The sequence below is a fragment of the Mercenaria mercenaria genome, chromosome 11 (assembly GCF_021730395.1).
Source record: "Mercenaria mercenaria strain notata chromosome 11, MADL_Memer_1, whole genome shotgun sequence".
NCBI lineage: Eukaryota > Metazoa > Mollusca > Bivalvia > Venerida > Veneridae > Mercenaria > Mercenaria mercenaria.
In genome coordinates, this window is record NC_069371.1 from 56,532,406 (window position 1) to 56,555,425 (window position 23,020).

The 23,020-nt window shown below is 38.1% G+C and overlaps 1 protein-coding gene across 2 annotated transcripts in view; it reads left to right on the top strand.

The window, feature by feature from the left end:
- Positions 1 to 23,020, top strand: part of LOC123532336 (uncharacterized) — a 316,884-nt gene that overhangs the window by 81,754 nt on the left and 212,110 nt on the right. For both annotated transcript variants that reach the window (XM_053517493.1, XM_045313748.2), the window contains exon 6: positions 8,062 to 8,157. In XM_053517493.1, coding sequence (XP_053373468.1) covers positions 8,062 to 8,157 — 96 coding nt within the window. The remainder of the gene's footprint in view (positions 1 to 8,061; positions 8,158 to 23,020) is intronic.

Sequence of the window (23,020 nt, forward strand, 5' to 3'; positions counted from 1 at the left end):
AATTTTTGTCAGAATGATAACCTTGATGAAATCTAGGCCAAGTTTGAAAATGGGTCGTCTGGGGTCAAAAACTAGGTCATTAGGTCAAATCTAAGAAAAACCTTGTGTATGCGATAGAGGCTGTATTTTTCAAGTGATCTTTTGAATTTTTGTCAGAATGATTATCTTGATGAAATCTATGCCAAGTTTAAAAATGGGTCATCTGGGGTCAAAAACTAGGTCATTAGGTGATAAGAAAAACCTTGTGTATGCGATAGAGGCTGTATTTTTCAACTGATCTTCATGAAATATTGTCAGAATGATTACCTTGATGAAATCTAGGCCAAGTTCGAAAATGGGTCATCTGGGGTCAAAAACTAGATCACTAGGTCAAATCAAAGGAAAACCTTGTGTATGCGATAGAGGCTGTATTTTTTCAACTGATCTTCATGAATTTTGGTCAGAATGTTTGCCTTGATGAATTCTAGGTCAGATTCGAATATGGGTCATCTGGGGTCAAAAACTAGGTCACTAGGTCAAATCAAAGAAAAGCCTTGTGTATGCAATAGGGGCTGCATTTTATTACGGATCTTCATGAAATTTGATTAGAATGTTTGCCTTGATGAAATCTAGGTTAAGTTGAAAACTAGGTCACTAGGTCAAATCAAAGAAAAACCTTGTGTATGCAATGGAGACTGGATTTTTCAATTGATCTTCATGAAATTTGGTCAGAATGATAGCATTGATAAAATTGAGGTCAGTTTTGAATTTGGGTCATCTGTAGTCAAAACCTAGGTCGCTAGGACAAATCAAATAAAATTGTTTTGTATGTGATAGAGGCTGTATTTTTGAATTGAGGTTCATGAAATTTGATCAGAATGATTGCCTTCATCAAATCTAGGTCAAGTTCGAATGTAGGTCATCTTGGCTCAAAAACTAGATCACTAGGTCAAATTGAAGAAAATACTTATTTACACTTAAGAGACCACATTTTTGGTCCAATCTTAATGAAAATTGGTCAGAATATTTGTTTCCATGAAATCACTTAGTCAAACATGTTTACACTGTTATTGTGTGTTTCTCAGGTGAGTGACCAAGGGCCATCTTTGCCTTCTTGTTATCTATTGTGACCGGTCATTGTCCGGCGTCCATTGTCCGTGGTGCGTTGTTCGTCAACATTTGCCTTGTGAACACTCTAGAGGCCACATTTATGACCCAATCTTTATGAAACTTGGTTAGAATGTTAGTCTTGATGAGCTATAGGTCAAGTTCGAAACTGGGTCATGTTGGGTCAAAAACTAGGTCAGTAGGCCAGATCAAAGGAAAAGCTTGTGAACACTCTAGAGGCCACAGAGGCCACAGTTGTGACCCAATATTTATGAAACTTGGTCAGAATGATTGTCTTGATGATTTCTAGGTCTAGTTCGAATCTGGGTCATGTGGGGTCAAAAACTATGTCACCCGGTCAAATCAAAGGAAAGGCTTATGAACACTTTCGAGGCCACAGTTTTGACTCAATCTTTATGAAACTTGGTCAGAATGTTTGTCTTGACAATCTCTAGGTCAAGATTGAAACTGGGTCATGTGGGGGTCAAAAACTAGGTCAGTTGGTTAGATCAAAGGAAAAGCTTTTGAGCACTCTAGAGGCCACAGTTGTGACCCAATATTTATGAACCTTGGTCAGAATGATTGTCTTGATGATTTCTAGGTCAAGCTCGAATGCTAGTCATGTAGGGTCAAAAAATAGGTCACCCGGTCAAATCAAAGGAAAATCTTGTGAACACCTTAGAGGTCATAATTTTGACTCAATCTTTATGAAACTTGGTCAGAATGTTTGTCTTGATGATCTCTAGGTCAAGTTTGAAACTGGGTCATGTGGGGGTGAAAACTAGGTCAGTCGGTTAGATCAAAGGAAAAGCTTTTGAACACTAGTGGCCACAGTTGTGACCCAATATTTATGAAACTTGGTCAGAATGATTGTCTTGATAAGTTTTAGGTGAAGTTCGAATCTGGGTCATGTGGGATCAAAAACTAGGTCACCTTGTCAAATCAAAAGAAAAGCTTGTGAACACTTTAGAGGCCATAATTTTGACGCAATCTTCATGAAACTTGGTCAGAATGTTTGTCTTGATGGTCTCTAGGTAAAGTTCATAACTAGGTCATGTAGGGTCAAAAACTAGATCAGTAGGCCAGATCAAAGGAAAAGCTTGTGAACACTCTAGAGGCCACAGTTGTGACCCAATATTTATGAAAGTTGGTCAGAATTATTGTCTTGATAATTTCTAATCTGGGTCATGTGGGGTCAAAAACTAGGTCACCCGGTCAAATCAAAGGAAAAGCTTGTGAACACTTCAGAGGCCACAATTTTGACTCAGTCTTTATGAATCTTGGTCAGAATGTTTGTCTTGATGATTTCTAGGTCAATTTTGAAACTGAGTCATGTGGGGTCAAAAATTAAGTCACTATGCCAGATCAAAGGAAATTCTTGTCAACACTCTAGAGACCAAAATTTTAGTTTGAAACTCATGAGAATAATCAGAATGTTTGTCTTGATGATTTGTAGGTCAGTTTTGAAACTGGGTCATATGGGGTCAAGAACTAGGTCAGTAGGCCAGATCAAAGGAAAATGTTGTGAACACTCAAGAGGCCACAGTTGTGACTCAATCTTTATGAAATTTGGTCAGAATGTTTGTCTTGATGATCTCTAGGTCAGGCTTGAATCTGGGTCATGTGGGGTCAAGAACTAGGTCAGTAGGTCAGATCAAAGGAAAAGCTTTACACACGTGAACCCTGGTTTACTCCCGTAAATATAGGTTCACGCTCGTGAACTTAGAATAACGGCCGAAATTCAAATTTCAATTGAAAAATCTAGTTGAAACCTGGGCGTGTTTTCGCTCAAAAATATGGTTTAGTATTAGAAAAACCTGGTTGTTAATCCTAGGTTTTCGACCGTGAACCTGGGTTCACGTTATTATTGGACAATTCGCGTGCAATAACCGTTTATATAGGTTTCTAAAGAAGCGATAATAAACATTGAGGGAAATAATATCAGATAAAATATAAAGGTATCAAACACAACATCTATTTTTCGATATGCAACCCCCACTCTCCTCCACGACACACATCATGTATGAATGTATGAACACTGATCAGATGGGGCGATTTTCTTGTCGGTATGAGGGAAATTTTGGGCTCGAATACCGCTACAAACCGGACTGTTAATGATTATTGTCTAGTCATGTTCCTTCCCTAATACGATGGTTAGGAAAACTGACGTATCCGTAATAATGTACTCCTTTTTTGAAGAGTATTCAATTCCTACCATGAGATTACTTTAATTTTTCAGGAGGGCGTAGGTTCAAGCCCCCTATAACCAAACTTTGTTCATTATATTTCTTTTTTCAAGTAAGATAAACTGTTGTGTTTTTTTCCAAGACTTATTATCATTGATCTGTCGTACAAAATGGGAAATGTTTTATTTGACTAGTCATTTCTTGCAGTTTAAAATGAATTTAACCTGAAGGGTGAATGTTTAGACATCTTTGAAAATACTTAGTTACATTTGTAACAGTTCTTAATTTTACATTTATTCTTTAGTTTACAAAGTTTGGAAGAAATGTAGGTAGGTAGGATTTACTTCTGCCCTATGGTTTTTTAGCTCATCTGATTTTTTGAAAAAAAAAATGATGAGTTATTGTCATCACTTGAGCTGTTGTCGGCGTCGGCGTCGGCGTTGCCTGGTTAAGTTTTATGTTTAGGTCAGCTTTTCTCCTAAACTATCAAAGCTATTGCTTTGAAACTTGGAATACTTGTTCACCATCATAAGCTGACCCTGTATAGCAAGAAACATAACTCCATCTTGCTTTTTGCAAGATTTATGGCCCCTTTTGTACTTAGAAAATATCAGATTTCTTGGTTAAGTTTTATGTTTAGGTCAACTTTTCTCCTAAACTATCAAAGCTATTGCTTTGAAACTTGGAATACTTGTTCACCATCATAAGCAGACCCTGTACATCAAGAAACATAACTCCATCTTGCTGTTTGCAAGAATTATTGCCCCTTTTGGACTTAGAAAATCAGTTTTCTTGGTTAAGTTTTATGTTTAGGTCAGCTTTTATCCTAAACTATCAAAGCTATTGCTTTAAAACTTGCAACACTTGTTCACCATCATAAGCTGACCCTGTACAGCAAGAAACATAACTCCATCCTGCTTTTTGCAAGATTTATGGCCCCTTTTGGACTTAGAAAATATCAGATTTCTTGGTTAAGTTTTATGTTTAGGTCAACTTTTTCTCTTAAACTATCAAAGCTATTGCTTTAAAACTTGCAACTCTTGTTCACCATCATAAGCTGACCCTGTACAGCAAGCAACATAACTCCATCCTGCTTTTTGCAATAATTATTGCCCTTTTTGGACTTAGAAAAATCATTTTCTTGGTTGAATATCATGTTTAAGTCAACTTTTCTCATAAACTATCAAAGCTATTGCTTTAAAACTTGCAACAGTTTTTCACCATCATAAGTGGACACTGTACATCAAGAAACATAACTCTATCCTGCTTTTTGCAAGAGTGATGGCCCTTTTTAGACTTAGAAAATCATGGGTAGGACAATATTTCTATTATACAAAAAAAATCAGATGAGCGTCAGCACCCGCAAGGCGGTTCTCTTGTTTATGAATGCAGAGAACAAGGCCATAATTCTTAAGAGTTGGAGCTTAATTTCTGTCCGATTAAATCCTTTTACTCGAGGCTCCCTAGAAAAATTGTTACCGACAATTTTATTTTGTGTCTTATAATCATTACGCAATACTTTGAGGTTTCATTTAGAAAAATATTTGGTAAAATGAATTCTCTGCGATCATTTTGCGCAATGGCTATCACTTTGAAATTTGTCTCTGTTTTAGCTGGAGGAAAAAAAAACAACAAAATTTATGCAAAATTAACAAACCCCCCCCCCCCCCCCCCCCGCCCAAAAAAAAACAACAACAACAATGACACGATCTTAGTTGTTTAAAGATGAATCACAGTGCGAAAATTTGTTAACTTCAGGACTGTATCAAGTTAATGCAATAGTTAAACATACCAATACGGGTCCACTATCTTAATATAACCTGAAAACAGTTGAAAACGTGTTTTTAAACAAAACTCGCTTACATCTACACCCCACACTAAATTTGTCCCTGTTTCAGCTGGAGGAAAAAAACAACAACATAATTTATACAAAATTAACAAATAATAATAGTAATATTAATAATGAAAAAAAACCCAAAAAAAACCCCAAGCAACAACGAAACGGTAAAATTCGTTTAAAGATGAATCACAGTGCAAAAATATGTTACCTTCAGGACTGTATCAAGTTAAAGCAATTGTTAAACATTACCAATACGGGTCCACGATCTTAATATAACATGAAAACAGCTGAAAACGTGTATTTAAACAAAACTCACTTACATCTACACCCCCATCCTTTAAGCAAATTGGTGATAAGGTAATTTTTACATTATATCTTTCAGTATTTGTCAGAATGTTTAAAACGAATTTAGTATAAAAAAATAGCCTTAAAAACCCGCTGTTAAATTAAGTAATGTTATAGTTTCTATTGTAAATGTAAAAATTATTACTGTAGCAAAATATAGCATGTACACGTAGAATGGGGTCATTTGTTTCTTCTCACGTTACTGTGGCAATTCCACGCCGCGATTTCGTCCCGTAGTGCCTAAAGCAAATGATCTGAAAGAATAGATTCTTAAAGCCCTCAATATAAGACCTGACATAACTCATATCACTATAAGTTCCTTTTAATTGATATTTTATATTTCTTGTCAGGTAAAACTCATACTGACAATTGTTTCTCGGAACCAGCGTTTGTTTGATTAGCATTTATAGACCGGGGTCATAATCTATAACGAAGCGGTCAGTTGTGTTGAGTTACGAAAAAGTTCCATTCATACGGACATTTCATTCATAGAGGCGAATTAATTTACCATAATTACGTAATATTTGCTTATGTTATCTTTCAAGTATTTAGCTTTAGAAAAATAAAACATTATTTTAACATGTTTGAACAAATAGATCTATTGAAACAGGTAAGTTTAACAATCTTTATACAACTCTATGGCAAAACTGATAAACATGGCGGACTATTTGAAATGCGCATGAAATTGTATTTTGTGTTGTCAGTCTCAGCACCTGATTAACTTTGTGGAAACTCGATATAAGGTTATAATTGTCTGGCGAATATCGCCAGCCTAAAAAGGGAGGTAATTCTAAAAACAAGGCTGCCTCATGGTGTTGAACATTTATGCCAAGTTACGTCAAAATCCCTCCATGCATGAAGAAGAAATGCTCTGAACAAAGTCATTCTTGAATTTGACCATTGACCTCTAAGTGTGACCTTGACCTTAGACCTAGGGACCTGGTTCTTACACATGGACAATCTATCTCATGGTGGTGGACATTTGTGCCAAGTTACATCAAAATCCCTCTATGCATGAAGAAGAAATGCTCCAGACAAAGTCATTCTTGTATCTAACCTTTGGCCTGTAAGTGTGACCTTCACCTTAGACCTAGGGACCTGGTTCTTGCGCATGACAATCCATCTCATGGTGGTGAATATTTATGCCAAGTAATATTAAAATCACTTTAAAGATTGTAATGTTCTGGATTAGACAGGAAAAAAATCCTATTGACCTTTGACCTCCAATTGTGACCTTGACCTTTAAGCTAGGGGTCCGGGTTTTGTGCATGACACGTTGTCTCATCATGGGGAACATTTGTGCCAAGTAATATAAAAATCCCTTCATGGATGGCAGAGTTATGTACCTGACAGGAAAAAGCCCTGTTGACCTTTGACCCCCAATTGTGACCTTGACCTTTGAGCCAGGGGTCTGGGATTTGCGCATAACATGTTGTCACATCATGATGAACATTTTTGCCAAGTGATATTAAAATCACTTAATGAATGACAGAGTTATGGGCCGGACACAAAACAGACCCTGTTCATGCCATGATAACATTTGACTGCCAAGTGTGACCTTGACCTTTGAGCTAGGGGTCTGAAAGTTGTGCATGACACATCGTCTGATTATGAGGTACATTTGTGCCAAGTAATATTAAAATCCCTTTATGGATGGCAGAGTTGTGGACTGGACAGGAAAAAAGCCCTGTTGACCTTTGACCTTCAACTGTGACCTTGACCTTTGAGCAAGGGGTCCAGGTTTTGTGCATGGCACATCGTCTCATGATGGGGAACATTTGTGCTAAGTAATATAAAAATCCCTTCATGGATGACAGAGTTATGGACCGGACACGAAATTGTGGACGGAATGACAGATGGAAAAGCGCATTCTGGTTTTCAAGCAGTAGGGGACTAATAAATAACTTGTATATATAATGTAACATACATGTGCTATTAAGTGGCCTACCTTGATAACATTTAGTTGAAAAAATGCTATTTTGTACTAAAAAAATTATGAATAAGGGCAAAGTATCTCAGAATGTCATACATTTGTCTGAACTAATCCAGTAGTAAAATCTAAAATATGATCATAGGTAGTCTTTCAGTGGATAGTATGGACCTTACTTATTGTCCGTTACATCACTAGAATTTTATAGTGGCTTAAACCAGACAAACTTCCTTTACAACCTTAATTTATCACTATAACAAGGAAAGTGGTAAGGGTTGGCTTATTGGGAGGATAGAGCCCAACATTTATTGATAAATGACCACTTATTTTCCACATTCAAAGAAGCTTATTTGAATTTAGCTGCCATGAAAACTAAGTTTGGGATATGATATGGGGAAACTAGCATCAAGGTCAAGGTTACCATCACTGAAAATAAAAAACACACTTAATATTTAATGAGTTGAGTCAGGAATGTCAAATGGCCTCTACTTGTTGTATTTGAACTTCTGAAAAGCATTATTTAATGCAATTGATTATGTATAATAACACATGACATTTCTTTTATAAACAGAACATGAGGACATGATGCAAGCTTTGAAAACCTGGTTGTCTTTGAATTTCCATATTTATTGTTTCCTCCTGAAAAGCAGACATCTTGTTTGATTCTATTTCAGTATTTCATATGGGTTCTCGAAAGAGTCGTTTCAATGTTGATAGCACAGGAAAACCTATTAAAGCCTCTATCCTTCCACCCACTACAATGATCACAGGTAAGTGTTTACTGGTAAAGGATGCATTATACCAATTCAGTTCCTTCTTTATTTCATATCTAATATAGACAATCAAATCTTGTGACCTCATCTTCAGTACTTTAGAGCATTTCAGTGATATAAAAGTTATGGTCATTTAGTATATCATGACTTCTTACCAAAAATAAAAAAAATATCGCCATGTTATGTTATTTCTAAGAAAAATAATCTGTTCTGAAAAACATCACCCTCTGAAAATGCTCCCATGAAAATAGCCGTTTATCAATTACGCATATGCAGACATTTTCTCTATCAATACAACTAAAACCTGGAAATTCACAATGAAAATAAACTAAACCAAAAATATAACTGCCACGTCCTCATGTGACTCATTATACCAGATTTCATCAACAGCTTGGAGCTGCATTTTGAACTACTTCGCATGTAACACTGAGTAGTCACTTTCTGTTCTGTTAATCAGTCCTAAACATGAAATTTTCTTCTTCCCCCTACTATGATCACAACTAAGACTGATCACTTCCTGTTAAGTGTAATCAGTCCTAAACACATAAAATCCTCTCTTCTTCACCCTACTGTGATCACAACTAAGATTTGTCACTTCCTGTTCAGTGTAATCAGTCCTAAACACATGAAATCCTCTCTTCTTCCACCTACTATGATCACAACTAAGATTTATCACTTCCTGTTTGGTGTAATCAGTCCTAAAAACATGAAATCCTCTCTTCTTCAACCTTCTATGATCACAACTAAGATTTATCACTTCCTGTTTGGTGTAATCAGTCCTAAACACGTGAAATCCTCTCTTCTTCCACCTACTATGATCACAACTAAGATTTGTGATAAACAAGCCTCAATCTGCACCTAGTAAACACAGTGGATCCTCTGAAAAATGCAAAACGATCCCTCTCTGTTCGGCACAGCCTACTCTGTGCTAAACAAGATTTATGTGATAAACAAGCCTCAATCCTGAACTCCAATGTCAGTCAGCCGGAAAATCAAATTTTTCATCCTAAATAAATGTTTGTGCATAAAAAGATATGGCCCACGGAATGGCGTTATATACCATTGCTTTTTAGCTGGACTATTCGAAGAATAAGCAGAGCTGTTCTACTCACCACGGCGTCGGCGTTGGCGTCACACCTTGGTTAATTTTTTTGTACCAGTCCACATTTTGACAAAGTCTTTTGAGATAAAGCTTTGAAACTTTCAACACTTGTTTACCATCACCATGACCATTTATAGGCAAGAGCACATAACTCCATCAAGGATTTTGGCTGAATTATGGCCCCTTTTGACTTAAAAATCTGGGTTATGTTTTCCGTACCAGTTCATATTTTGACAAAGTCTTTTGAGATAAAGCTTTGAAACTTTCAACACCTGTTTACCATCACCATGTCCAGTTATAGGCAAGAGTACATAACTCCATCAAGGATTTTGGCTGAATAATGGCCCCTTTTGACTTAGAAATCTGGGTTAAGTCTTTCGTACCAGTTAATATTTTGTGTAAAGTGTTTGACATATGGCTTTGAAACTTTTATCACATGTTCAGTATAATAGTCTCTATCTGTAGGAATGAGTTCATAACTCTGTCATCTATTTTGGCTGAATTATGGCCCTTTTTGGACTTGGAAATTTGTTCTGTTTTCATATAAGTTCACGTTTTGTCAAAACTATTTGACATATTGCTTTTAAACTTTGAACACTTGTTTATCATCATGATTTCAATTTGTAGGCAAGAGTACATAACTTTGACAACTATTTTGGCTGAATTATGGCCCTTTTTGGACTTTGAAATTAGTGCACACATTGCCATTTAGTGCAAGACTTATCGAAATCCACAAATACAGGAACATTGTTTGTCTAATTTTTTTTTCTTTGTCTGAATATCTGTGGTAATATTTTGACCCCATTCTTCAATCAATTCTTCGAATAGTCGAGCGCGCTGTCATCCGACAGCTCTTGTTTATTTTTAGATTTGTTTTATCAGTTAACTCAAGTCCAGACGAAGATGGATTGTAGCCGGACGTACTGACTTGGATGAAAATTGTGCGATGTTTATGAAACTTATATACAACTTTCCTTGAATATAGTAGATATCTTATTGTACCCCCCGACAACAAAGTTGTAAGGGGGGGGGGTATACTGGTTTCAGGTTGTCTGTCTGTCTGTCTGTCCGTCTGTCTGTCCATCCGTCTGTCCATCTGTCCGTAGACACAATCTTGTGCGCACCATCTCTCCTTATCCCCTTGACAGAATTTAATGAAACTTCACACAAGTGATCAGTACCAACAGCAGTTGTGCATGGGGCATGTTAGGTTCTTTTAGAAAAAAAATTTGCAGAGTTATGGGACTTTGTTAGCTCACATGTCACTTTGTGACAAGGTGAGCTTTTGTGATCGCGCAGCGTCCGTCGTCCGTCCGTCCGTCCGTGCGTCCGTGCGTCCGTAAACTTTTGCTTGTGACCACTCTAGAGGTCACATTTTTCATGGGATCTTTATGAAAGTTGGTCAGAATGTTCACCTTGATGATATCTAGGTCAAGTTCGAAACTGGGTCACATGCGGACCAAAACTAGGTCAGTAGGTCTAAAAATAGAAAAACCTTGTGACCTCTCTAGAGGCCATACTTTTCAATGGATCTTCATGAAAGTTGGTCAGAATGTTCATCTTGATGATATCTAGGTCAAGTTTGAAACTGGGTCATGTTCCGTCAAAAACTAGGTCAGTAGGTCAAATAATAAAAAAACCTTTTGACCTCTCTAGAGGCCATATTTCTCAATGGATCTTCATGAAAATTGGTCAGAATGTTCATCTTGATGATATCTAGGTCAAGTTCGAAACTGGGTCACGTGGGGTTAAAAACTAGGTCAGTAGATCTAAAAATAGAAAAACCTTGTGACCTCTCTAGAGGCCATATTTTTCATGAGATCTTCATGAATATTGGTCAGAATGTTTATCTTGATGATATCTAGGTCAAGTTTGAAACTGGGTCACGTAGGGTCAAAAACTAGGTCATTAGGTCTAAAAATAGAAAAACCTTGTGACCTCTCTAGAGGCCATATTTCTCAATGGATCTTCATGAAAATTGGTCAGAATGTTCATCTTGATGATATCTAGGTCAAGTTTGAAACTGGGTCACATGGGGTTAAAAACTAGGTCAGTAGATCTAAAAATAGAAAAACCTTGTGACCTCTCTAGAGGCCATATTTTTCATGAGATCGTCATGAATATTGGTCAGAATGTTCACCTTGATGTTATCTAGGTCAAGTTTGAAACTGGGTCATGTGGGGTCAAAATCTAGGTCAGTAGATCTAAAAATAGAAAAACCTTGTGACCTCTCTAGAGGCCATATTTCTCAATGGATCTTCATGAAAATTGGTCAGAATGTTCACCTTGATGATATCTAGGTCAAGTTTGAAACTGGGTCACGTGCAGTCAAAAACTAGGTCAGTAGGTCTAAAAATAGGAAAACCTTGTGACCTCTCTAGAGGCGATATTTTTCAATGGATCTTCATGAAAATTGGTCAGTATGTTTACCTTGATGATATCTAGGTCAAGTTCGAAACTGGGTCACGTGGGGTTAAAAACTAGGTCAGTAGATCTAAAAATAGAAAATCCTTGTGACCTCTCTAGAGGCCAAATTTTTCATGAGATCTTCATGAATATTGGTCAGAATGTTCATCTTGATGATATCTAAGTCAAATTCGAAACTGGGTCACGTGGGGTCAAAAACTAGGTCAGTAGGTCTAAAAATAGAAAAAACCTTGTGACCTTTCTAGAGGCCATATTTCTCAATGGATCTTCATGAAAATTGGTGAGAATGTTCAACTTGATGATATCTAGGTCAGGTTCGTAACTGGGTCATGTGCGGTCAAAAACTAGGTCAGTAGGTCGAAAAATAGAAAAACCTTGTGACCTCTCTAGAGGCCATATTTTTCACGAGATCTTCATGAAAATTGGTGAGAATGTTCTCCTTGATGATATCTAGGTCAAGTTTAAAAGTGGGTCACGTGCCTTCAAACACTAGGTCATTAGGTCAAACAATAGAAAAACCTTGTGACCTCTCTAGAGGCCATATTTTTCAATGGATCTGCATTAAAAATTGGTCAGAATTTTTTATCTTGATGATATCTAGGTCACATGTGCTCAAAAACTAGGTCACTATGTCAAATAATAGAAATAACGATGTCATACTCAGTTGAACACTGGGTCATGTGGGGATAGGTGAGCGATTCAGGACCATCATGGTCCTCTTGTTTTTTTGTTACTATACTATAAACATAGACACAATCTTGTGCGCACCATCTCTCTTCATCCCCTTGACACAATTTAATGAAACTTCACACAAGTGATCAGTACCAACAGTAGTTGTGCATGGGGCATGTTAGGTTCTTTCAGAAAAAAAATTTGCAGAGTTATGGGACTTTGTTTTTTTGTTACTATACTATATACATAGACACAATCTTGTGCGCACCATCTCTCCTCATCCCCTTGACACAGTTTAATGAAACTTCACATAAGTGATCAGTAACAACAGTAGTTGTGCATGGGGCATGTTAGGTTCTTTCAGCAACAAAAATTGCAGAGTTATGGGACTTTGTTTCTTGTTTACATACTATTTACATACAGTCTGCATATGCAATCTTGTGCGTGCCTAATCTACCAAACCCTTGCACACAATTTAATGAAACTTCACACAAGTGATCAGTACCAACCCTAGTTGTGCATGGTGCATGTTACATTCTTTTAGATAAATATTCTGCATAGTTACGGGACTTTGTTTTTTGTTACTATACTGTATACATACAGTCTATATACATACAGTCCACATAATTATGCAATCTTGTGTGCGTCAAATTGCAATGTACTGTGTCAGTGCATGCGGGGGGTACATTCATCACCTTTAGTGATAGCTTTAGTTAATAAGTACCTTAGATGTGAAGATGTTTATCCTATCTTATTTGTAAATACTCAATATGTGGATATTTTCATCATATTTCCTTAAAAACGCTCTACTTTCGATTTTGTTAATGCACGGGATCCCTCTCAGTCGGCTCACTTTTGCCTCACAGGATCCCTCTTAACTCTCTACATGGCACGGGAACCCTCTCTGACACAATTATTTTTCTATCGGCACAGGTGCCCCTCTCGGTTTAACATCAGTGTTAGCGTTATGAAATGGTGTCTGTATTTAAAAGCAAAACAATAATTATAGGTTATTACCTATGCACAAGTTTTGCAGCGGAAATAGATAGTACGACTTTAGGAGCGCAATATTCTTCCGCTAAAGAACGATCGAGTGCATATTTACCGATGCAAAGATCGATGATAACTTTTTTATTACATACGCATACAATACAAGATTGACAATACTGAACTAAATAAAAAAAAGTTAATGCCACGACACACATTCAATTACGCCACCCATCCGATATGAAAGTCAGGCATCAGTGTATGAACCGATGTTTTCAGTACAGACTTGTGTGCCCGGGCAGACGGGGGTTTGTTATGATAAGTACAGATGCGTTGCAGAACCTTTTCAGACTAGCTATGCATGAATGCCCCTTCTTTGCATCAAATCAAATTATATAAATTCGCGTTTAAAAGTTATTTGTGTATCACTAAGATATCTACTGAAGAGCATTAGTGCCAGGTGCGTTTTTTTCATTAACTCGAAATTTTGTCAGTAACTCGAAATTTTGTGTTACTATCTTGCCTTTTTATCAGCAAAATTTGAACGTCCGTCTGTCAGTCAAAGGCCAAAAATGTAATGGACGACTTTTGACTCTTCAAAGTGGAATCATCAATATATTGTACCGAACATGTAGGGACTTGAACATAAACTACAATACATCAACCTAAAGCTACTCCAGATTTCAAACTGTATCCAGGATTTATACCCTCATTTACATGTATAATATATTCATGTGTTAGGGGTTCGAACTAGGTCGAAAACTTTCCAGACAAGGTCAAAATAGTGAAATATTCTAAGTTTGAATACTTCCCGGTCACCTTCTATGACCTCTCCTCAAAATCAAGGTCTGTCAAGGTACCCAATATATTTCTAATGTCTATATTTCATTGACATATGGGCTCAAACTAGGCCGAAAACCTTCCAGAATTAAGCATTGTTTAGGCACCTGAGGTCCTCCTCAAACATAAAAGCTGAGAAGTCGCCTGTGTCAGTGCGACGTTACACCCAACAAATCAATAAATAAAGAAATGTTGTTTAAATAGAGATATTTTCTATTTGCAAACGCTGCCATATGACCCTGTAGGGCTACCCAATGACTACACCTAGCTCGCTCGTTTAGCTCAGTAGGTAGTGTCGGTTTACGGATCGCGGGTCATGAGTTCGATCCTCTGGCGGGGCGTATGTTCTCCGTGACTATTTGATAAACAACATTGTGTCTGAAATCATTAGTCCTCCACCTCTGATTCATGTGGGGAAGTTGGCAGTTACTTGCGGAGAACAGGTTTGTACTGGTACAGAATCCAGGAACACTGGTTAGGTTAACTGCCCGCCGTTACATGACTGAAATACTGTTGAAAAATGGCGTTTAACCCAAAACAACCAAACAAGCAAACAAACAGTGACTACACCAGGTACCTAATCTTGGTCAGGACCTATACATCAAAGTAAACAATTGTAGTGAATGACTTGAAATTTCAAGATAAGTAACTCGAAATTTCGACTTAGTAACTTGAAATCTCAACATAGTAACTCGAAATTTCGAATTAATAACTCCAAATTTTGAGATAAGTAACTGGAAATTTCCACTTGATTGTTATGTGAAATTGCTGATTTATTTTCAATTAAAAAGCATATCAAGGGAAGTAAAAACACCATGATCTATACCCTTAGAAACAGATGTTGTTTTCAATAAGAATACCATCTCAAAATTCTCACACTGAAGTTGAGGTTGCCGGTGCCGATAGAAAATTTTGTCAAAGAGGGTTCCTGTGCCGGATGCAGAGTCAAGAGGGATCCTGGAGTCAAAATTGCACCGTCTGAGAGGGATCCTGTGCATCAACGAAATAGAAAGTAGGGCGTTTTTAAGGAAACATGATGAAAATATTCACATATAGCGTGTTTACAAGTTAGATGGGATCAACTACTTCACATCTAAGGTACCAGATATTTGCTATATTTAAGAAAGTCGTATTTATGTTTCATAAACATCGCACACTGTTCATCCAAGCCAGTACCCTCCGTCTACATTACATCTTCGTTTGGACTTGTGTGAACTGATAAAACAAATGTAACGATAAAAAAGCATTGGTATATAGCTACGTCATTCCGTGGGCCATATGTTTTTATGCACAAAAATGTGTTTAGGACGAAAATTTTGATTTTCCGAGCTGACTGACTTTGGAGTTCATATTTTAGCACAGAGTGTCCTGTGCACGAACAGAGAGGGATCGGTTTCCTCAATTTCCACAGAGAGGGATCCGATATGGGTATACACCGTGTACAAGGTTTACCAGGAAACAAGTGACAGCCTGTATCTTTCCGTATGTTACTAATATCATAGTGTTGACAGCACTACTGACAAATTATTGAATTCCTTTATCCTTTCAGGTACTGCATTGATAATAGGTAATTGACAGCAGTACTGTCACTTTATTGAAATCCTCTATCCTTTCACTTATTACAGTGATCACAGATTATTGACAGCACTACTGTCACTTATTATTTCCCCCTTTGAAGAAGGAGGTGTATATTGTTTTGCAGATGTCGGTCGATTGTAATGTCGGTCGGTCAGTAGATCAATTGGTTTCTGGATGATAACTCAAGCACACTTGGGCCTAGCATCATGAAAGTTGATAGGGAGGTTGGTCATGACCAGCAGATAAACCCTATTGATTTTGAGTTCAGTAGGTCAAAGGTCAAGGTCACTGTGACCCAGAACAGTTAAATGGTTTCCGGATGATAACTCAACAATGCATGGGGCTATGATCATGAAAGTTGATAGGGAGGTTGGTCATGACCAGCAAATGACCCCTATACATTTTGAGGTCAGTGAGTCAAAGGTCAGGGTCACAGTAACTGGGAACAGTTAAACCATTTCCGGAACATAACTTGAGAACGCTTGGGCATAGGATCACTAAACTTGGCAGTTGAACATGACCAACAGATGACCCCTATTGATTTTGAGGTATCCCTTTATCCCCCCCCCCCCCCCCACCCAACAATAATTTTTAGCTCACCTGAGACCTATGAGTTCGCTTATGGGCTAGATCGGATCAGTATATCCAGAGTTATGTGCCCTTGATTGAAACAATTTGCTATATTTATGTTTCCTTCCTCCCCGGTCTGACCTAGAACCTTCAGCCTTCTTAGGGTTTATAGAGCAGGAACCTTCAGACTTCATAGGGTGGCAGGGATTTTGGAGTAGACAACTCTTATTGTTTTTGGGGTCACTCCATCAAAGGTCAAGGTCACAGGGGCCTGACCATGGAAAACTATTTCAGATCAATAACTTGAGAACCACTTGACCCAGAATACTGAAACTTCATAGGATGGTTGATCAAAAAGAGTAAATGACCCCTATTGATTTTGGGGTCACTCCGTTAAAGGTGAAGGCCAGTTGGGCCTGAACATGGAAAACCATTTCCGATCAATAACTTGAGAACCACTTGACCCAAAATGTTGAAACTTCAGGATGATTGAACATGCAGAATAGATGATCCATATTGATTTTGGGGTCACTCTATCAAAGGTCAAGGTGACAGCAGACAGAACATGGAAATTCAATTCTGGTCAATAATTTGAGAACCATTTGACCTAGAACCTTCAAACTTCATAGGGTTACAGACTTACAGAGCAGATGACCCCTATTGTTTTTAGGGTCACTCTATCAAAGGTCAAGGTCACAGGGGCTGAGCATATAAAACACTTTCCAATCAATAACTTAAAAACCACTTGACCCAGAATGCTGAAACTTCATAGGATGATTGGACATGCAGGGTAGATGACCCCATATTGATATTGGGGTCACTCTGTTAAAGGTCAAGTTCACAGGGGCCTGAACATGGAAAACCATTTCTGATCAATAACTTGAGAACAACTTGACCCAACTTGACCCAGAATGTTGAAACATCATAGGATGATTGGACATGCAGAGTAGATGACCCCTATTGATTTTTGGGTCACTCTATAAAAGGTCAAGGTCACAACGGACAGAACATGGAAATCCATTTTTGGTCGGTAACTTGAGAATCATTTGACCAGTAGAACCTTCAGACTTCGTGGGGTGATAGGACTTACAGAGTAGATGACCCCTGTTGTTTTTAGCTCAGCTGTCACGTTAGTGACAGTGTGAGCTTTTGTGATCGCCCTTCGTCAATCCGTCGTCCGTCCACAATTTCCTTGTGAACACGATAGAGACCACATTTTGTATTTGATTTTGATTTTTGTATTTGATCAAACTTGCACACAACTTGTTTGGGCATAATATCTTGGTTCCTTTCGAAAACTGACCAGATCCCATCATGGGTTCCAGAGTTATAGCCATTTAAAGGGCCAAAATTTGCTATTTTTGGCTTGTGAACACGGTAGAGACCACATTTTGTGATCAACTTTAATAAAACTTGCACACAACTTGTTTGAGCATAATATCTCGGTTCCTTTCAAAAACTGGCCAGATCCCATCATGGGTTCCAGAGTTATAGTGCCTTAAAGGGCCAAAATTTGCTATTTTTGGCTTGTGAACACGATAGAGACAACGTTTTGCAATCAACTTTTATCAAACTTGCACACAACTTTGGCCAGATCCTATCATGGGTTCCAGAGTTATGGCCCTTTAAAGTGCCAAAATTTGCTATTTTGTCTTTTGCAGCCATTTAGAGACTTCATTTACAGTTTGATTTTATACAAACTTGTAAAACTTTGGTGACTCTAGATCAAATATTATTTGAGCTACGCGCGACACAATATTAAAATGACCAATTTTTAACTAAGTCAGGGGCCATAACTCCTACACAGCTGAATGAATCCAGACGCTAAACCCCAGGTGCACGACCGTCATTCCGTCCGTCTGTCTTTCTGTCCGTCCGCAATTTCGTGTCCGGTCCATAACTCTGTCATCCATGAAGGGATTTTAATATTACTTGGCACAAATGTTCCCCATGATGAGACGACGTGTCATGCGCAAAACCCGGCCCCCTAGCTTAAAGGTCAAGGTCATAATTTGAGGTCAAAGGTCAACAGGGCTTTTTTCCTGTCCGGTCCATAACTGCCATCCATGAAGGGATTTTAATATTAGTTGGCACAGATGTACCTCATAATAAGACGATGTGTCATGCACAACTTTCAGACCCCTAGCTCAAAGGTCAAGGTCACACTTGGCAGTCAAACGTTAACATGGCATGAACTGGGTCTGTTTCGTGTTCGGTCCATAACTTTGCCATCCGTGAAGGTATTTTAATATTACTTGGCACAAATGTTCCCCATGATGAGATGACGTGTCATGCGCAAAACCCTGGCCCCTAGCTCAAAGGTCAAGGTCACAATTGGAGGTTAAAGGTCAATATGTTTTTTTTCCTGTCTGGTCCTGAACTCTGACATCCATCAAGGGATTCTAATATTACTTGGCATAAATGTTTCCCATGATGAAACGACGTGTCCTTCCCAACACCCAGAACCCTAGCTTAAAGATCAAGGTCACACTTGGAGATCAAAGGTTAATGGGACATTTTTCCTGTCCGGTGTATAACTTTGTCATGCATAATAGGATTTGAATATTTCTTGGCACATATGTTCACCACTATGAGAGGGAGTGTCATGCACAAGAACCTGGTCCCTAGGTCAAAGGTCAAGATCACAAACAGATGCCAAAGGTCAGATACAAGAATGACTTTGTCTGGAACAATTCTTTTTCATGCATGGAGGGATTTTGATGTAACTTGGCATAAATGTTCACTATCATGAGACAGATTGTTGTGCGCAAGAACCAGGTCCCTAGGTCTAAGGTCAAGGTCATGCTTAGAGGTCAAAGGCCAAATTCAAAAATGACTTTGTCTGGAGCATTTCTTCTTTATGCATGGAGGGATTTTGATGTCACTTGGCACAAATGTTCACCACCATGAGGCACTCTTGTTTTTTACAATTATTTCCCTTTGTTTTTACTATAGATAGCTTATATTGTAACTTACTTATTACAGGCCATAGGGAAAAATCGAGACCAGTTTTCTGTGGTACAACGTGCATGTTACATCCAATTTTTAGGTGTATTTTGACCTATCTCTACCTGGTAAAGAGTTTTATGTGGACTTATATGGATTTTTATGCCCCCGAAGGGAGGCATATAGTTTTTGAACTGTCTGTCTGTCAGTCTGTCGGTCTGTCAGTCTGTCCGCAATTTTCGTGTCCTGTCCATATCTTTGTCGTCGATGGATGGATTTTCAAATAACTTGGCATGAATGTGTACCACAGTAAGACGACGTGTCGCGTGCAAGACCCAGGTCCGTAGCTCAAAGGTCAAGGTCATACTTAGACTTTAAAGGTTTTTTTTCTGATAGTGCATTATGCCCGGTCCTATCTTTGTATCGAGGATGGATTTTCAAATAATTTGGGATGAATTGACCACAGTAAGACGATGTGTCGCGCGCAAGACCCAGGTCCGTAGCCCAAAGATCAAGGTCACACTTAGACGTTAAAGGTCATTTTTCTGATATGCTTCGTGTCAGGTCCATTCTTTGTCATCCTGGATGAATTTTCAAATAATTTGGGATGAATGGTCCACAGTAAGACGAAATGTCATGCGCAAGCCCCAGGCCCGTACCAAAGTCAAGGTCACACTTAGACTTTTTTTTTAAAGGTTATATTTCATGATTGCTTGATGGAGTGTAGGTCCATATTTTGTCTTTCCCCGCATGGATTTTAAAATTATGGGCATGAATGTGTACCACAGAAAGACACGTGTTGTGCGCAAGACCGGGTCAAAAGTAAAAGGTCCTAAACTCTAACATGGGCCAAACTATTCATTCAAAGTACCATGGGGGGATGGTCACCCGTGGGGACAGCTCCATTTTTTATCCCCCCAAAGGGGGGCATATATTTTTTAAACCGTCGTCCGTCTGTCAGTCTTCCCAATTTTCATGTCCGGTCCATATTTTTTGTACGATGGAGGGAAAATTTTCAAATAATTGGCATGAATGTGTCCCAAGTAAGACGTTTTCGGTGCAAGACCCGGTCCGTAGCCAAAGGTAAAGGGTCACACTTAACTTTAAAGGGTCATTTTCATGATAGGTTGGGGTCAGGTCCATATCTTTGTCCGATGGGGGATTTTCAAATAATTGGCATGAATGTTAACACCCTAAGCAAACGTGTTGCGGAAAGACCCGGGTTTGAGCTAAAAGGGTCAGGTCCACTTAGACGAAAACGTCATTTTTTTGATGGCATTCGTGTCCGGTCCTATTTTTTGTCATCCATGATGGTTTTCAAATAATTAGCGAATGTGCACCACAGAAAGGGAATTTTCGTGCGAAGACCAGGTCCGTGCTAAAAGTCAAGGTCACACTTAGACTTTTAAAGATTATTTTAAATGTAGGCATTGAGGGGCGTTTTTCGATCCATATCTTTGTCATTCATGCATGGTTTTTAAAAATTGTTGGGCATGAATGTGTCCCACAGTAAGAGACGTGTCGCGCGAAAGACCCAGGTCCGTAGGTAAAAGGTCCTAAACTCAAACTCGGCATAACTATTCATTCAAAGTCCCATGGGGGGCATGTGTCTCCTAGGGAGAAGCTCTTTTTTGGGTTTTTTTTTTTACTAAAATAACTTTACCTTTTGAATTGGGCCCAAAAAATGCATATGAAAACACAGGGGGGTTTTTTTATAAAAATTTTTTTAATCAAGTCTTTTGTTTTAACATATTTTTAATAGTCAAATATTGTTTTTACATTTTTGACGAATCGTTCATTATGCTATTGCAGTAGAAAAATTAGGTTTCCTTCCTGTTGGGGACTTTGTTTTCTGGGAATACTTAATTCACTTGTTTTTTGCCCGAAGGGACGTATTATGTTATGACGGGGGTCGTCGTCCCAGCGTCTGTTAGCAATTTCATGTCCGCCTGTAACCTTGAAAACCCCTTTTGGGGGATTGAAGGAAAAAATTTACACAAATGTTACCCCACCGGACCGTGTGAGCGCGTTTTCGGGTGTCTTCCTTCAAGGGCAAAGGGCACACTTAGGGGTCAAAGGTCATATCATTTGTTTGTGTCCGCTCTGTAGCTCTTTTAAACCCCCTTTAAGGATTTCAAAAAAACTTTACGAAATGTTCACCACACCAAAAAACGTGCGAGCATGTTGGCGACTCGCTTTAAGGTCAAGGTCACCTTTTAAAGGGTCAAAGGTCATATATGCTTTGCTTTGTGTAAAATTTCTCTGCTTTCAGTGCTCTTTTTTTTATTTGGCAGTCTCTTTTTTGTTACTTAGGGGTAAAAGTCATATCGTTTGTTTTTGTGCCGCTCTGTAACTCTTGAACTGTGGAAGGGTTTTAAAGAAACTTGGCAGAAATGTTCACCAAGACAACGTGCGGAGCGATGTTCGGACGCTCGCTTTAAGGGCAAGGTCACACTTAGGGGGGAAAAAATCATCAAGTTTTTTTCGTGCCGTTCTTAAATTTGAACTGTGGGAAAGGATTTCAAAAAATTGGCGAAGTTCACCCACTGGACGAGTGCAAACGCATGTTCTGGAGACTTGCTTTAAGGTCAAGGTCCACTTAAGGGTCAAACTTCATAATTTACTTTGCTTTGTGTATATCCTGCATTGAGTGTCTTGTTTTTATTTGGCAGATCTCTTTTTGTTCATTCAATAATTTTTTTTTTGAATTATTCCTTTTATGTTTCTATAATAGCTTATTTTGAATTTTTTATTTTTTTGGGCCCTAGGGGAAAAACTTTTGGGCCATTTTCTGTGGTCAACATGGTGGTACCCCAATTTTTTGGTGTTTTTTACATACCTGTCCTGATAAGGATTTTTTTTTTTTGGGCTTTGAAAATTTTTTGTGGACTTGATTTATTTTGAAGTTTTCCTTTTGTTGTTCCTCCTTTGGCTACAACAGTCAAGTTCTTTAAATTTTGCTCCATCCCTTTTGAAATCCTTCGGACGTTATTGCCCCGCTTTGGCGAGCTTTTTTTCTAAATGGATTTAATTAAAAATTAAAAAATAGTTGTTCAACATCATTATACATCATAGGGGACAAGGGCCAAACTTTGCCCCAATATTTCTTGAATTACCCCCCCTTTTTATTAGAATTTCGGTTTTAAATTTTTGATACATTTCCTTTCTGTTTTTTACTAAGGTTTGTTTCAAATTAAAATTGTTTTTCCCACCTTATACCGCTTATATGCCAAGGTGTACCTTGCCCCCAATGTTTTTTGAATTAGCCCCCTTTTTATTGTTTTAAGGTTAATTTTGATGTATTTTATATTTCTTTTTTTTTCGAAAGGTTGATTCAAACTTGAAATAGTTGGTGGAAAACTCTTGCCCCAATATTATATGAATTTGCCCCTTTTTTGTTAAAATTATTTTATAGTGTTTTGAAAATTTTTTTTTTCCCTTTTTATTGTAATTTTTTTAACCCAGCTCAACTTTGTGAAATTTTTTCCCCAGGGTGGTATTAAACCCCCGTGCAGTCCAGTTTCCTAGAGCCCCTTTTAATCCCCATCGAATGTCGAGGTGTGCCCCCTGTGACGTTTTTTTTAATCAAGTTAAAAAATTTAAAAATTGCCCTTTTGTGGCTTTTTTTTTGGGTTTCCCATTTTCTGTGAAAAGGGTATTGTGGGAGTATTTTTGACTTTTTTGGGCGTTTAGTTTTGTGGTAACAAGTAATTAGGACTGTACGGGGAAAAAAAGTAG